Source organism: Psammomys obesus, unplaced genomic scaffold (assembly GCF_907164565.1).
Source record: "Psammomys obesus unplaced genomic scaffold, mPsaObe1.curated_primary_1811, whole genome shotgun sequence".
NCBI classification, from domain to species: Eukaryota; Metazoa; Chordata; class Mammalia; order Rodentia; family Muridae; genus Psammomys; species Psammomys obesus.
Genome location: NW_026585987.1, coordinates 8,947,184 through 8,961,986, shown reverse-complemented (window position 1 = coordinate 8,961,986; position 14,803 = coordinate 8,947,184). Strand labels below are relative to the sequence as shown.

At 36.7% G+C, this 14,803-nt stretch overlaps 1 protein-coding gene across 4 annotated transcripts in view; it reads left to right on the top strand.

Annotated features, from left to right (window-relative positions):
* The window catches only part of Rictor (RPTOR independent companion of MTOR complex 2), a 114,331-nt gene that overhangs the window by 23,828 nt on the left and 75,700 nt on the right, over positions 1–14,803 (top strand). For all 4 annotated transcript variants that reach the window (XM_055601055.1, XM_055601053.1, XM_055601054.1 and 1 more), the window contains exons 3-4: positions 5,224–5,321; positions 14,022–14,086. In XM_055601055.1, coding sequence (XP_055457030.1) covers positions 5,224–5,321; positions 14,022–14,086 — 163 coding nt within the window. The remainder of the gene's footprint in view (positions 1–5,223; positions 5,322–14,021; positions 14,087–14,803) is intronic.

The window sequence follows — 14,803 nt, the reverse complement described above, 5'->3', positions numbered from 1 at the left end:
TGTGTGTGTACAGAACCAAGGATAACTGAATTGTTTTGGTTTTGCTAGTTTAATTTTATTTTTTTAGGTATAGATTGAGCTTTCCTAATCTGGAAATTTGAAACGGAAATTACTACATCTGACCTCATGTGACAGGTTCTGGTTAGAATACAGGTAGTGGAATATGATTATCTTTATGCTGAGTTAATAAGGTGTAATGACAAGTGAATTTCATGTTTACATCAAAGCTCTCCTGCCAAAAAGATCCCATTTTTATTTATTCAAATATTCTAGAAACTTAAGACATGTGGAATACAGGCCACTTTGAGTCCCAGGTACTTCAGATGAGGATATTCAGTCTGGGATTTATTTATGGTACAGAAAGAACTTTATGCTACAGTTAGTACAAAGCAGAATGTACCTGTCATACTTGGGGTTTCTAGTGTGTGATAAAACACCATGACCAAAAGTAACTTGAGAAAGATTTTATTCCAGTGTATATTTCTACATCATAGTCCATCTAAGGAAGTCAGGACTGGAGCTCAAGGCAGGAACCTGGAGTGAGGAGCTGATAGAGAGGCAAGAGCAAAGTGCTGCTTACTGGCTACTCAGTCTGCTCTTTTCTGCCAGTGAGGACCACCTGCCTAGGGTAGCCCCATCCAATGAGCTGGGCCCTCCATATCAGTCATCAGTCAAAGTGTTCCAGCAGGCTTGTCCACAGGCTAACCTGATGGAAGGCATTTTCTCAATTGAAATTCCTTTTCTCAAATGACTCTAGATGCTGTCAATCTGACTTCAGACTAGCCAGCACAGTAGTTGTTTCAAGTATATCCTTAAATTTGATTTTTGTACGCACCACCAGATTAGATAAAAATTTCTATTCCTACCCAAACCTTTTCACTTGTTTTCTGTTGATTATTTTATCTTCTAGCAGTCACTGTATAATTCCTCCCACTATTATATTACTTTAATCCATGCTTTAGCCACATCTAAATGGAGCAACACAGTGTGCACTTTGGCTTCCTGTAAGAATTTGAATCTCATCAGTATTATTCTAGGTGTTTTGTTTTTGTTGATTAGTGTTTCAGTGTCTGACATACTACAACTCAATAGTGGAACTTTTGGTGCTCAGTGGTTGGTTGGGGCTCCTGTCATGCTGGGAGCAGCTCTTCCCCAGCTAGTCTACTCAGACTCACATGCCAGTGTGGATATGTGTGTGGGTATGATGCAGACCTTCACATTTGTACAAGCTCTGCTGCTCCTCTAGGTCTTTAACTTAGTTAGAATGTAGTTATCACAGCAACTTTTAGTAATTTTTGTATCCTCTTTTGTAGTGGAAGTTTTGGTTTCTTTAAAAACTCAGTTATGTTATATAAAAAGGTTTTTGTTTTTATCCTAAGTGTGGGATATGGGATTGCCTTAGTTGCTCCACAGCTGATAATTGCCTCATACGGCTCGGAGAGGGGTGTGATCTTTGCCAGCTGGAAATAGTCGTAATTCTGAGAACTCTGAGACGGTATAAATACCAGAGCCCAGAGAGAGAGAAAAAGGAGGCTTTGGGGAGACGGTTGGAGGAGGAAAGAATGCTGCTGGTTGGATTCTGGATATCCTGACAACTGAGATTGTTATTTTTCCCAAAGAACCCAGCAATTCTAAATAGCAGGAACTAAATATAAAGAGGTCTATGTCTCCTTCCTTTCAAACCTTTCTCTCCTACCAAGGGTCGTCGGGTGAGGGGGTTGGAAGGGAAGTAGAGGCATTAAGAAACCCCAAATAAAAGTAAAAGTAAAAAAAGGTAAAAAGCTTAAAAGTAGTGCCTACACTCTTGTTGTTTCTGAAGTTTTTTCTTTGCCAAAAGTTACTTTTATATTCAGAAGTATTCTACAAAGTAAATGTCAACATAAATAAACATGATTTAGAATGACAAAAATATGTGATACTCTGGCCAAAGCTGTGTGTGTGTATACTGTGATTCCTCTATAGCACAATAAAATAAATAGCACATATTTATTATATTTAGGTGTATTTTTTGTTTGTTTGTTTTTTTGAGACAGGTTTTCTGTGTAACACCTTGGCTGTCCTGGACTCACTTTGTAGATCAGGCTGTTCTCAAACTCACAAGAGATCCACCTGCCTCTGCCTCCCCAGGTGCTGGGATTACAGGTGTGTGTGACTGTACCTCGCTCCATATTTAGTCTTTTAAAACTACCTTTTCTCTTTTTTACTTATAAAAACAATGTGAAAAAGCTGGACATGTACTTAGAAGCTGAGATTGGAGGATTGCTAATTTGAGGCCAGCTTTGGGCTAAATAGTAATACTGTTTGAAAAAGCAGACGAGACAGAAGCAGGAGGATTACCTTGAGTTCAAGGATATCCAGGGATGCCTTTCAAGATCCTGTCTAAAAAGCAAAACAAAAATGGGCATGCAGTTATGTTGTTCAGGCATGTAATATATATTAAGTTTTAAAAATCATTTATATCCTCTCACTTTCACAGTGTGGCCCGTGCAGCTTTGAATTCCTGATCTGTTGTTAGACATCTCTGATTACAGGTGTTTTGCCTTTACCCCAAATCTGTCTGTTAAGATATAGTATAGTGAATGAAATGTTTGTATCCATCACCAATTTGTATGTTTAAGTTCTAGTCCCTGGTAGGAGAAGGGACTTTACTCATTTACTCAGGCCTTATGCTTGAGGCATCCAGAGCCATGAGAATAAACCTACCTAGTCTGTGTCCTGTTTCATAGCAGTCTGGATTAAACACAAACCTTTATTCACTTACATGGTTTCTAGAGTTTCTTAGTACAATAATAGAATCAAGTGTATACAAATGACTATATGATCTCCAAAGTCTAAGCTACTTTGGCCTTTACTGAGACTTTTACAGAAAAAGTTTACCACATCCCAATGTAACACAGAAAGAAGAGACAAACAATTTCTCCTTTCATTACCAAGGGAACTTTGGCCCAATATATATTAGAGTTTCCTGATTGCAACATTGTAGCACGTGAGTGTTAGATAGTTATCTCAGTGTCAGAAAAGGGCTTCTTAATGTTTTGAGTTTGCTTGGGAAGTAATATGATGTGTAATGGAAATGTGTTTTCAGCAGCTGTTTACAAAGAAACTGAACTTGTTTAGTTTGAGGCCCATCTTGTCAGCCTTTTCAGCTCTTACCTGGAAATTATGTGTTTGAGACACTTGCCTCTGTACATGCTATGTCCCCAGTGCCCAAGAAAGAACCTAAAGAAAATAAACGCTTGGTTGATTCTTGTTGAGTGAGTAAACTCAGAGATTTTGCTTTTAACAAAGGATTGTATTTTTTAAATGTCAACAGTTTCAACCTAGGAAGTTGGTGAAGACTCTAAAGCAATCTCCTAAGTCTTAACCTTGTAAGTTAATGCATGTAGGAGTAACATCTTATCACCTGAGGAATTCTTTGGTTTCTAAGGTTTTTTTTTTTTTTTTTTTTAATGGACTTGATTCTGCAAACTGCATAGGTTCTAAATTTTATTAGTTTAAGGCTTATTAATGACATTTTGTGAACTTCTCAAATATTGTTAAATCATTAACATGTTTCCTCTCTCATTCTGTATAGATACAATTTCCAACAACAGAGTGGTATTGCAAAGCAGCAACAGTGACTTACATTAGGCCTTCATAATTAATTTTTAAGGATCTGATTTTTCTAAATGCTAAGCTTTCATTCTATTTTTAAGGTAGATTGTAAGTCACTAATGTAGTCCTTTACCAGCCCACTTAAAACTAAGTTGAATTTCATTAATATAGAACTTGCATTTTACAAAAGATGAAGGTAGAAAAGAAGAGGATGGTTTCAGCAGGTGTCAGCTTCAAAGCAAAGGGAAATTAAAACTAACAGGTTTTGGTACTGCACTTTCTGGCCAGTCAGCACTGTCATGGCCAATACCAGGTATTGCAGTGAAGTTAGGTAAGGAAGGAATTTCATAAGGAAAACACCAATTACAAAAAATAGTTGAAATCTTTTTAAAAATCTCAAATGAAGTTATAATGGCTCTTAAACTAAAATATTAGCAAAATTGTAATTTTAAAGATTCTGCTTTTGTTTTAATATTTAACACAATGCTGAAAATATTAGTAGCTGGAGAAATTCTGTGTTGTTTTCAGGGGATTGATAAAGTATTGATTCTGATTGCTAATGCAGAACCCAATATGGCTATTGACACCCTCTTGTAAAACAAGTGATAGGTTTTTCTATTATAGACTTTCAGTGGAGTTTTATTATTATGTGCACACTTGGCTGTTTATGCTGCAGCACATAGTTGGAGATCAGAAAACAGGTTGGTGAAATTTGTTTTCTCCAACCTTTACATGGCTTTGAGGATCAAACTGAGGTCCACATCAGGCTTGTATGAGTTGCCTGCTGAGCCGTCTTGCAGGCCTCTTTCAGGGGTATTGAGCAATTTAATTATGATATGCCTTTGTATAGTTTCCATGTTCACTCTGCTTGGAATCTTGGACTACTGACTTACTGTTTTTATTACATTGGTAATACTCAGCAGTACTTTGGGTCACATAGTGTGTTTTAACCTGACTGAAGGGAAGGGTATTCGTCGCTAATTGCATGTAGCCTTCTGTTCCTAAGCCATGGCTTGCACCCATGCCGTGCTTGTTGCTCTGCTGAACGTCCCACACAACACTTTTGCAAGATCTTCAAAGTACTCTTTTTGGTCAGTGTCCAGCTTCTGTAGTATCCGTGGTCTCTTTGGACTTTCAGCTTTGTGTCTTTAACTTAGTATGTCTGGATTTTCCCTCCCTATTACAGTGCCAGTGTTTAAGGCAGTTAGTACAGGTGTAGGGAATGCATACGTGCTTTTCATTTTCCAGGTGCCGTTCTTTACTGCTTAAGTTCAGGGTTGTAAAAGCTATACCTACAAATGTTTTATCTAAGACTTTGATTAATTAAATCTGGACGGGATAGTTGGTCTTTGTTGCGACCTAATAACACAAAATAAAAGTTGTGATTTATGATTTCATGGTTGAATAACCCTCAGTGATACTCAGTGTTGGGCTATAGGCATATGTGAATGCAGTGGAAATGTGAAGGGAGTTGAACTTAGAAGTCAGCTAACCTTGTGGATTTGGGATGAAGGATTAGACTGTAAACTGAGAAACAATATTGTGGAAGTTTGAATCAGCATATTTTTATGTGTTTGATAATGATAATACTCTTACATTTATGTTAAATTGTTTTGTATTTTTTACCAGAACCTTCTGATAACTTAAGAGAGATTCTCCAAAATGTAGCCAAATTGCAAGGAGTATCAAATATGAGAAAGTTGGGCCATCTGAATAACTTCACTAAGGTAAGTAGCTTGAAACTATACTTACATTCTTTTACTCAACTTAGTAAATATTTCCTACTGATCATTAAGAAGAAATTTTTAAATGTTTACTTATTATTGATATATTTCTGTTTTTTTCTCATTGCTTTCATCCTGTTTTAAGTTTCTGAGGATTCTTGCTATGTTGTCGAGGCTGGTTTCAGGATCCCTGAGCGTTTGCTATCTCCCTGAAAATTGGAACTGTAGTTTCACATCGCTATGCATACCTGTCAAATGCTTTTAAATAATAGGAATATGTATCTATTGTAGAAAATTAGTTAGGTTCAGAAAGGAAAGTAGAAGGAAGTCACTGAGAAGCCTATAATCCAATCTTCTATTGGCATATTTTTGTAGGTAACATATAAATATTAATCTGTTAGTGTTTTAGAAAATAAACATAATTCTCAGAGATCTGTTTGTATTTCCTTTCCCTTATTCTGATTGTTTATTTCTGTCATCTTTATCTAAATTAGAGCCCAAGTGAAATGCATTTTCTGATTTTATTTCATTTAATTAAATATCAATCTTATTTTGGTGATGTTCATGAAACTAAAAAAAAGCCCAACTTGCCTAAGTTAAACTGTTAAAAACCATTTTATTAGGCTTAGAAATGCTCTCATAACTGGCTTTGGACACCTCAGTATGTAGCTCTACTTGTCTTGGTGTAGCTTGAAAACTAGGGATAAGTGTAATGATGTCTCTGACAACTATTAACAACTCTGGCACCAGCCTTAGTTTAAAGCAATCTAGAACAGTGCACTGTCTAATAGAAATAGATGTGAACTCTATAGAAGAAGCATGTGAGCTTAATTTTTGTAGCTTTCCTACAGCTATCTTAAAATAAAATGTCAAATGTAAAACGTTAAATATCATTTAATTCTTTATACAAAATCGTAACAGTTAAATGAGTATTTTAATAATAGATGCCTCAGTTCGTGCTAGCTATGTTTCTGGTCTTCAGATCCAACTGTAGCTGACACTGCCAGTGGATGCTACCAAGATGGGACCCTTTTTTTTTTTAAACCTGTGTCTAGGCTTTGTCTCCTCCCTCCCCTTTCTTCCCTGGCTTTATCTAAATTTCTTTCAGAACACTTCCCTAAGTATCTGGTCTATGCTTCTTAGTCTGTATTCTCAAATTCTCTTCTCCCTTTCTCTTCTCCCCCTTCTTACCCTCTTTGAGCTGCCTCTACTCCCATTCCCTGTCCTTCCCTTGTACCCCATTGTTCCCTTCTCTCCTTCCTAGTTGTTTGCTTTATGTCATTTCTTCCTGCATGTAGACTGTGCAGTGACTTCTATAATGAAGTCCCAAGACTCTGTATTTCATATTTTAAAACATGTTAAAAATAACTTTTGCCTGTTCTTCTCATCTTGGAGCCAGATTCTTGATTGCTGTCTTCAGGTTCTTGTGGGTTAGAAAACCAGGTGGTCAGACTTGGTAGAAAATGTCTACAGTAAGAGGGATTAAGTCCTGAGTTACATTCTAGAAATCTGTCACATAAATAAACTTATTAACTTTAGACTTGATAAAATGTACTTTGACTATTTACTGATATAGAAGAAAGCATGAAGCTTTGTTTAATTCAGTCAGCCCCAACTAACTAGCAAAGCAATCCTGGGGAAATCTCACAGTAGTGTTAGCATCTTTAGATGCACGGTAGTGCTGGCTGTAAAACGGCTCTGTAGCAGAGTGCATGGCTTGTTTTTAGGAGCTTGTTTTATTTTTATTTATACTTTCTACCTTTTTGCTAGTTTTTCCACTAACTTTTTGTTGTTTGTTTTTTTCAAGAGAGGGTTTCTCTGTGTAGCCTTGGCTGTCCTGTACTCACTTTGTAGACCAGGCTGGCCTTGAACTCACAGCAGTCTGCCTTCCTCTGTCTCCCTACCATACCTGGCTTCCACTAACTGTTAGGGAGATAAGCCTACTTAATGGTTGAGTGGTAGACTATAGATCAGGGTTTTTCAGTATTAATATTCTTAACAGAGTAGGAAGGCTGATCCTTGTTTCTGGCTCTACTTACTATATGACAGGAACATTTACTTAATACACCCCAGTTGTGATGAGCAAAAATGTCCCCAGGAAGCCAGCTGTTCCCTAGGAGATAAAATGTCCCTATGTAAGAACCACTGCTGCTCCAAGTAAATGTGTGTTCATTTTGTTATAATATTCACTCATTTACCAAGCACATGATGACATACTGAATTTTATTGTAATAGTAAGCCTCTGACATCCATATTGTTAGAAAGCTGGTGTAAAAGTGTTTATTGAGCTGGCGTATCCGTAAAATCTATATGTACATGTTCTTAGTATAATTTACAGATTCTTAAAAATCTCTTGAGAATAGGTTGATTGGCTCAGAAAATGAAAAGGTAAAAATTATAATGCTAGAAGGCTAAAAGCTAGTTGGACATTTTTTGTTGCACTAGAACACACACATACACACTGAACTTTAGCTGTTACTTCTAAGCTAGAGGGTACTGTCCCTTTAAACTAAGCTTCTCAAACCCATGAAATATTTTGTGGATTTCTACTTTCCTACTTCCCTTTAACCTAAAGTCTATCTCGTACCAGATTTTTAATCATCATATTTTAAATTGGTAAGATTTTTCATTTTAAGCATGGGCTTTTGTTACAACCAGCTTTTGCTTTACTATTAAGTATAACTCTAGCCATTGGTGAACTTCTTTCCTGTAATGTCCTCATAAACCATGAAGAGAGCAAGCTAGTGATCATTTACTCATATGACTGCCACACACCATGCTTGCCCTCTGACATCATCTCACTAGATACAGCAGTGTGTCTAGCAGACTGATGATGAATACAAATTTGGTGTTCTATTTTTACGATAGACCACATGTTCACAGTCTAATGACCTGCCTTTGAAAGATGATATTTTAGGGCCTTCCCATTTTAAAGCTCTGAAAACATCTGTATTTTCTGTTTTTTTTTTTTGTTTTTTTGTTTTTTTTTTTTAAATTAAGGGATGTATGTGTGAGGTAATTAGAAAATTTGAAAATGGTATAGAAGAATTTTACAATAAAAAGTGAAATTATTCTCTCATTTGCTGCCCTCCCCCTCCAAAGCTCTCTACCATAATCCAGAGGTTACAGATAGAAGATACCCTTTTTTTGGTAACAAATGTGTGAATGTGTTTATGTGAGTGCTTTTGTTTATGTTATAGGAATTAAATGAATTAAGTAGTGTTTTATAAAGTGCCCAGTTTATTTATAATTTATTATGTATATACAAAGTATTTTTAGATGAGTTCAAGATATAAATGTCTACCGGCACTCAGGGAGGCAGAGGCATGCAGACCGCTGTGAGTTTGAGACCAGCCTGGTTTACAAAGCAAGTCTAGGATGGCCTAGGCTACACAGAGAAACCTTGTCTTGAAAATAACAAACAAAAAAGATGTAAACGTCTGTAAATACAGGTTTGTATGTGCCTGTATATATACATATATATTGATTTGCAGCTAGCATTTTTCATATTGCAGTATACCACAGAATGTTTTCTTTTTCTAAGTATACTGTTCTGTTTTTTTTATCTTCACCTCTGTGTTTTCTGTGTATGTGTAAATTATCTTCTAAGAGTTAGGCTTAGTGGTGTAGTCTATAATCCCAGCTACTTTAAAGACTGAGGCAAAAGAACCTAGGGCTAGTGAGATGCCTCAGTGATAAAAGCATTGCTGCCAAGCCTAGTGGCCTGAGTTCAATCCTAGGAACCATGTGGTATAAGGAGAGAACTGAATTCTACAAGTTGTCCTCTGACCTACACACTCACTGGTGGTGCACGTGTGTATATACACACACATACTATAAATTAAACAAGACACACACATGTAATTCAAATTGAAGAGCACCTTAGTCAGATCCTGTCTCACAAAGTTAGAGTGGGGAAGAAGTGATGGGTAATACAGCTCTTGCCTAGCATGTAAGGCTCTGGTCCAGTCCTACAAAACAATAAATAAGGGCTAGAAGGATTGTCTTCATTACCATCTGTTGCTGTGATAAATGCTGCGACCAAGGCAAGTTACAGAAGGAAGAACTTTGGCAGGCGGGGGGTTGGGGGAGCTAGAGTGAGTTCAGGTTACAGAGGGAGATGAATCTACCCTTCTGTAGGGACATGAGTGTGTTTTTCTGGCAGGGCAGCATGGCAACAGCAGACATATTGACTGGAGTAGCAGCTGAGAGCCCCCATCTCAAACTGCTCACTCTAAATGGTGAGGCTTTTGAGACCTCAGAGTCCACCAGCAGTGACAGACTTCCTCTAGCAAAGCTCCTAATCCTTTTCAAACAACCATCAATTGGGGACCAAATATTCAGATGCCCAAGATTTGTGGGGGCCATCTCATTCAAACCACCACAGATGGCTCAGTGTTCAAGATCACCGGCTGTTCTTCTGGAGGACTCAAGTTTGACTTCCAGCACCCACAGGTCAGCAGCTTACAACCTCCTGTTACTCCAGTTCCTTGGCTCCTGCAGGCACCGGGCATGTACATGGTGTGTGTGTGTGTGTGTGTATGTGTGTGTGTGTATATGTGTGTGTGTATGTGTGTGTGTATTCATAAACTGTTCTCATACATTAAACAAATAAATGCCTTTGATGACAATTCTATATGTGATAATTTTTTTTTTTATTTGGGTTATTCTGTGTTCCTTGCTATAAATAGGGCAAATTTTTATTCAACCCTAGTTCTGGATTATTATACTTTAAAAAATTGGCTATGCTAATAAGGAAAATGTATTCAGGGCTAGAGAAATGGCTGTGTTAAGAATATGTGCTGCTCTTCGATGGAACCCAGGTTTAGTTCCCAACACTGATGCTAATGACATCCTCTTAACTCCAGCTCCAAAGTAGCTGAGGCTTCTGGCCTCTGCCGTCACCTGTGTATATTCACATTCAGTACGTACACCTTCACATAATTAGAAGTAACAAAAATAAAATTTTAAATCAAAAAGATACTTAAAGGAAAAGTTAACATTCCTTGGAGATGATTTGCAAGTCTGTTTTCACTTTTTCAGAAGTAGTCCTTTGTGCGTAGCGATTATGTGAGGAGGTCATATTGATGAGACATAACAAATAAAACAGGTTGGTGCACTGGTGATGGTATTGGATATTTTAGGCTGGTAAATCAGTGACATGGAATTCTTACCTTTTTTGAAGATTTAAGTAACATTTACTTTCCTTATATAACAATCGACAGATTTATGACAGGACTATAAACTAATAATCACAATTAACTTACTTTATTATAAGTAGGTAGCAAATTTAACAAAGTAACTTGATTGAAATAAAGTTATTCTCTTACATAATTATGAAGATGAAATGTCGGTTCCTAATTTCAGGCAAAACAATTCATGATGAAAATTCGTCACTGATTCTCCTTTTTTTTCTCTTTTTGTTTTAGATTTACTTGTGTGTATGAGTATTTGCATGAATATATGTACGTGTACCATGTACCTACAGATAACCAGAAGGGGACATCAAATCCCCCAGAACTGGACTTACAGACAGTTTTGAGCTGCTGTGTTGGTGTGAATTGAATTTAGGTCCTCTGCTAGAGCACAACCAGTGCTATTAACTTCTGAGTCCTTCACCAGCACTGGTGAACTCGCCGTCCATTGCTCAAGGCTGACCATTTGTTACTGGAAAAACAGTTGCTGTGCTCTTCCCTGGCCAGCTATCTCTCTGCCTTGTAGCATTCCTTAGTGTACAGTTCTTTGTCTAGGGATAGGGCCTCCGAGCTTTCTTTTCCCTCCAAAGCATATCCGTGGGTGTTCTTGTTCAAGTCTTATTTAGGCAGCCATATTTGTTAGCCTTCCTGGGTGTAGTTTGGCATTCCTAAGAGAAACAATCTTACAGCAAACTGCCTGTTCATTTCGCTCTTAGAATTTTCTACCTCTGTGCCTTGGGTGCAGGAGATGTGCTGTAGATGTGTCTGTTGGGACAGGTCTCCATAACTGCATTTGATCCCTTGTGGTTTTCTGTGTGGTCTGCATTTGTAGCTGAGAGCAGTCCTTGATGAAGGGGCAGTTATTTAGTATTATAAACTAGTAGCATAGGTGTAATGCTTATAAATTTATAAATCTACAAGAGGAGATTTTTCTAAATTTTGCCAACTATTTTTGGTTTATATCCTTTTCAGCAATAAATCTTACATGGTATTATCATGTTTAAAAAACAAAGTCTTTGCACAATTGATTTTAAATGGAATTTTTATGTCTTTTCATGTTTTAGGAAACAATATTGTATTTGTCAGTTTTATTTATTTTTTCAGTAAATTTCTTGTATATTTTCTTTATTACTTTTTTACTTTACAGTTTTCTCCATTTTATAAGCATCTATATTAACTTGCCAGGTGAAACTAGAGTTCTCAATTTTGTCCTCTCTAAATGTTTGGAATTCTAATCCTTGGGAGATTAAAGTAGAAGTATATTTGGCGATTGGGGCTATCAGAAAAGGTGTGGGTGGATCTAATGCAGTATGATTGCTGTCCTCAGAAGACATGAGGACACAGATGTGTCCTCTTAAACTATGCAGAGGAAAGACCATGTAAAGGTGTAAACCCAGCATCTACAAGCTAGTGAGAAAGCCTTTTCAGGCAATGCTTCTGCCCACATCATCTGAGTTTAGGACCTATAAATCATGAGAAAGTAACCTTTTTTTGTTGTGTATGTTTAGGTACCCTTGAAAACTATAAAGGAGTCTTTGGGTTTTTTTGTTTGTTTGTTTGTTTTATCATATTTGCTGTAATTTCTCTTCTCTCTCTCTCTTTTTTTTTTTCTTTCTTGAAAATAGAGTCTCATATAGCCCAAGCTGGCCTCTGGATCCTGCTTTGTAGTACCTACGAAGACTTCTGGCCTCTGCCTCCCCAGTACTGGGGTTCCAGATAGGCTACCACTGTGTCCACCTCTTGTAAATAATGTTGACAGATTTGTTACTTTCACTTTTATATTAGCTTTTTAAGGTACAAAATATTTTCCTGTGGCCTTAAAAACACAAAACAAAACAAAAACCCCAAAACTTACTGTTTTTAAGTATTTGTGTATTTAAAAATCACTCTTCTTTAGTTTTAAGTTCTTACAAAACAAAAAAATTATAGAAAAAGTGTTCTTATTCTTTTGAAAGCCTGAAACTTCTGTCCATCATATATCAAAATTAAGGGTTCTAATATTGTAATACCTGAAAATAGCTATTCTATTACCATCCTCACCTATTCTGTCTCACTTGGGACAAGTGAGAAATCTCACTTGGGAGTCTACACCAGCCCGTCTTCTCTAAAGAAATTGTGAGGGTGTTTTACGCATTTGCTCTCAAAAGGATAGTAAACTTGCCAGTTTGCTCTTAGGGTCTGTTCTTTTCCAGTGACAGATACCAACATTACCTAGGATTTCACTCTCTGGCCTCAAAGTGTGAAAGATTAATAACACTTTGGGTACCTTTTTGAAGTATTAGTATAAAAGAATTTACTTTCTCTTTAATCCATTTCTGTTAGTCCCAATATATGAGAAAGTTTTATTTAACCTTTGAATAGAAACCAGTTTTCTAATTTTATACCTAAATTAGAACCACATGTCACCTGTGTAGTGGCTTGTAGACCAGTGCTCTCAATAAAAACAACTAGAAACAAACAAACAAACAAACAAAAAACCCTGTTAGTGGTATACACCTTTAATCCCAGCACTCAGAGGCAGACAGATCTCTATGAGTTCAAGACCAGCCTGGTCTACAGAGTGAGTTCCAGGATAGCCAGGGCTACACAGAAACCCTGTTTCTGAAAACAAGCAAACAAAAAGCTGGAAGGTTGTGTCCTACATCTTTAAATCCCAGCAATAAAGAGAGTTTCAGGACAGCCAAGGCGACACCGAGAAACCTTGTTAGGAAAGGCTTTCCTGCAAAAAACAAGCAACAAAAACAAAGTGACAAACAACTGGAGAGGCTTATTGAAGACAGCAAACTGCTTGACCATCAAGAAATATAAAAGCATTTGCATGTGGTGGCACATGCCTTTATTCTCAGGACTGGGAGCTAGAGGCAGGCGGATCTCTGTAAGTTCAAGGCCCAGCCTGGTCTACAAAGCAAGTCCAGGACCGCCAGTGCTACAGAGAAACCCCGTCTTGAAAAGAAAGAGAGAGAGAGATTGAGAGAGAGAGAGAGAGAAAGAAAGAAAGAAGACAAAGTGAGGGTTAAGAGTAAATGAAGTCAGAGTACTGTAAGCTTCCAACATGGAGGACCTGGGGAAGACATCACTTCTGTCAGATTCATCAGCAATACTTGGAAACACAGTGGCAAGCATTAAGAACAGTGAATTAGACAGTACTGTTGAGGGAGAGAGAAATAGAATAAGCGACAGTATTTCAAAAAGGGTAAGAGTTAAATCTAAAATTGTAGTTAACTAAAAGTAAGATGAAAGCTCTCTCTCTCCCTTTGGCTGTTTCTCTCTGACTTTTTTTTTTTTTTGCTTTTCTTGGGATCCCTTCCTCCCCCCTCTTCATAATAAACTTCTTTCCTATTTTAAAAAAAAAGTAAGATAGAGATAATGCAGCATATTTTTGTTATAAAATTATATACTTTTCAGAACTTTATTAAAGAAAAATGTCCTATTTTGAGCCTAAAATTATATATATAAATAAATATGTAAATCTAAACTCATGCAAAATATTTTATGTTTCCTCTAACAGCTTCTTTGTGATATTGGCCACAGTGAAGAAAAACTGGGCTTTAATTATGAAGACATCATAATTTGGTAAGTCTAGTTCAGTCTTTCCTTCCATCCCCTATTTTAGTAATTTCCACTGTAACAATTTAAGTTGGAAGTAGAGTAACGGCACCACATAGAAACGGTGGTTGGCTGAAAGAAAAATTCAGTATCAGTGACTGTTACTTCAGTTGAGCATTTGTGAATGCTGCATACAAATAATTAGAGCTTATGCTCAAAAATACCTGTACTTCTTTAAAGGTTAAAATTGCATATTAAATTTTCTGACTGCATTTCTCTCATTCTTTCCAGGAACAATTATGAAGCAACAAACTAGATTTTTACCTAAGAAAGAAAGAATGTTCCAAACTTGTTTGCTAATAGGTTATTGATCAAGCAGTTTCATTAACACTTTTTGATGTTCTTGGGAGTTAAGATTAATATAGTGATGTGTATCTGCTACTATTAAATGTCTTGTTTAACTAAAGTAATCATGATTTAGGATATAAGGAAGCACAGATCCAAATAAGGGATACATTATAGAAACATATCTAAAGATACAGTTTGAAAAGATTATGTGAATTCTCCTTCCATTTATACAATATGCCAGAACATGTATAAAACTCAACATTGGCTGGATAAGTAAGACTGTTTGAAGGAAGCACAGAAGACATCACCAATTGAAATTCTTTACTTTGTAGTGTTTTTATTGTTTGTTTTGTTTTTGTTTTTATAGAAGTAATTGTACCTAAGTGAAAGTTTGGG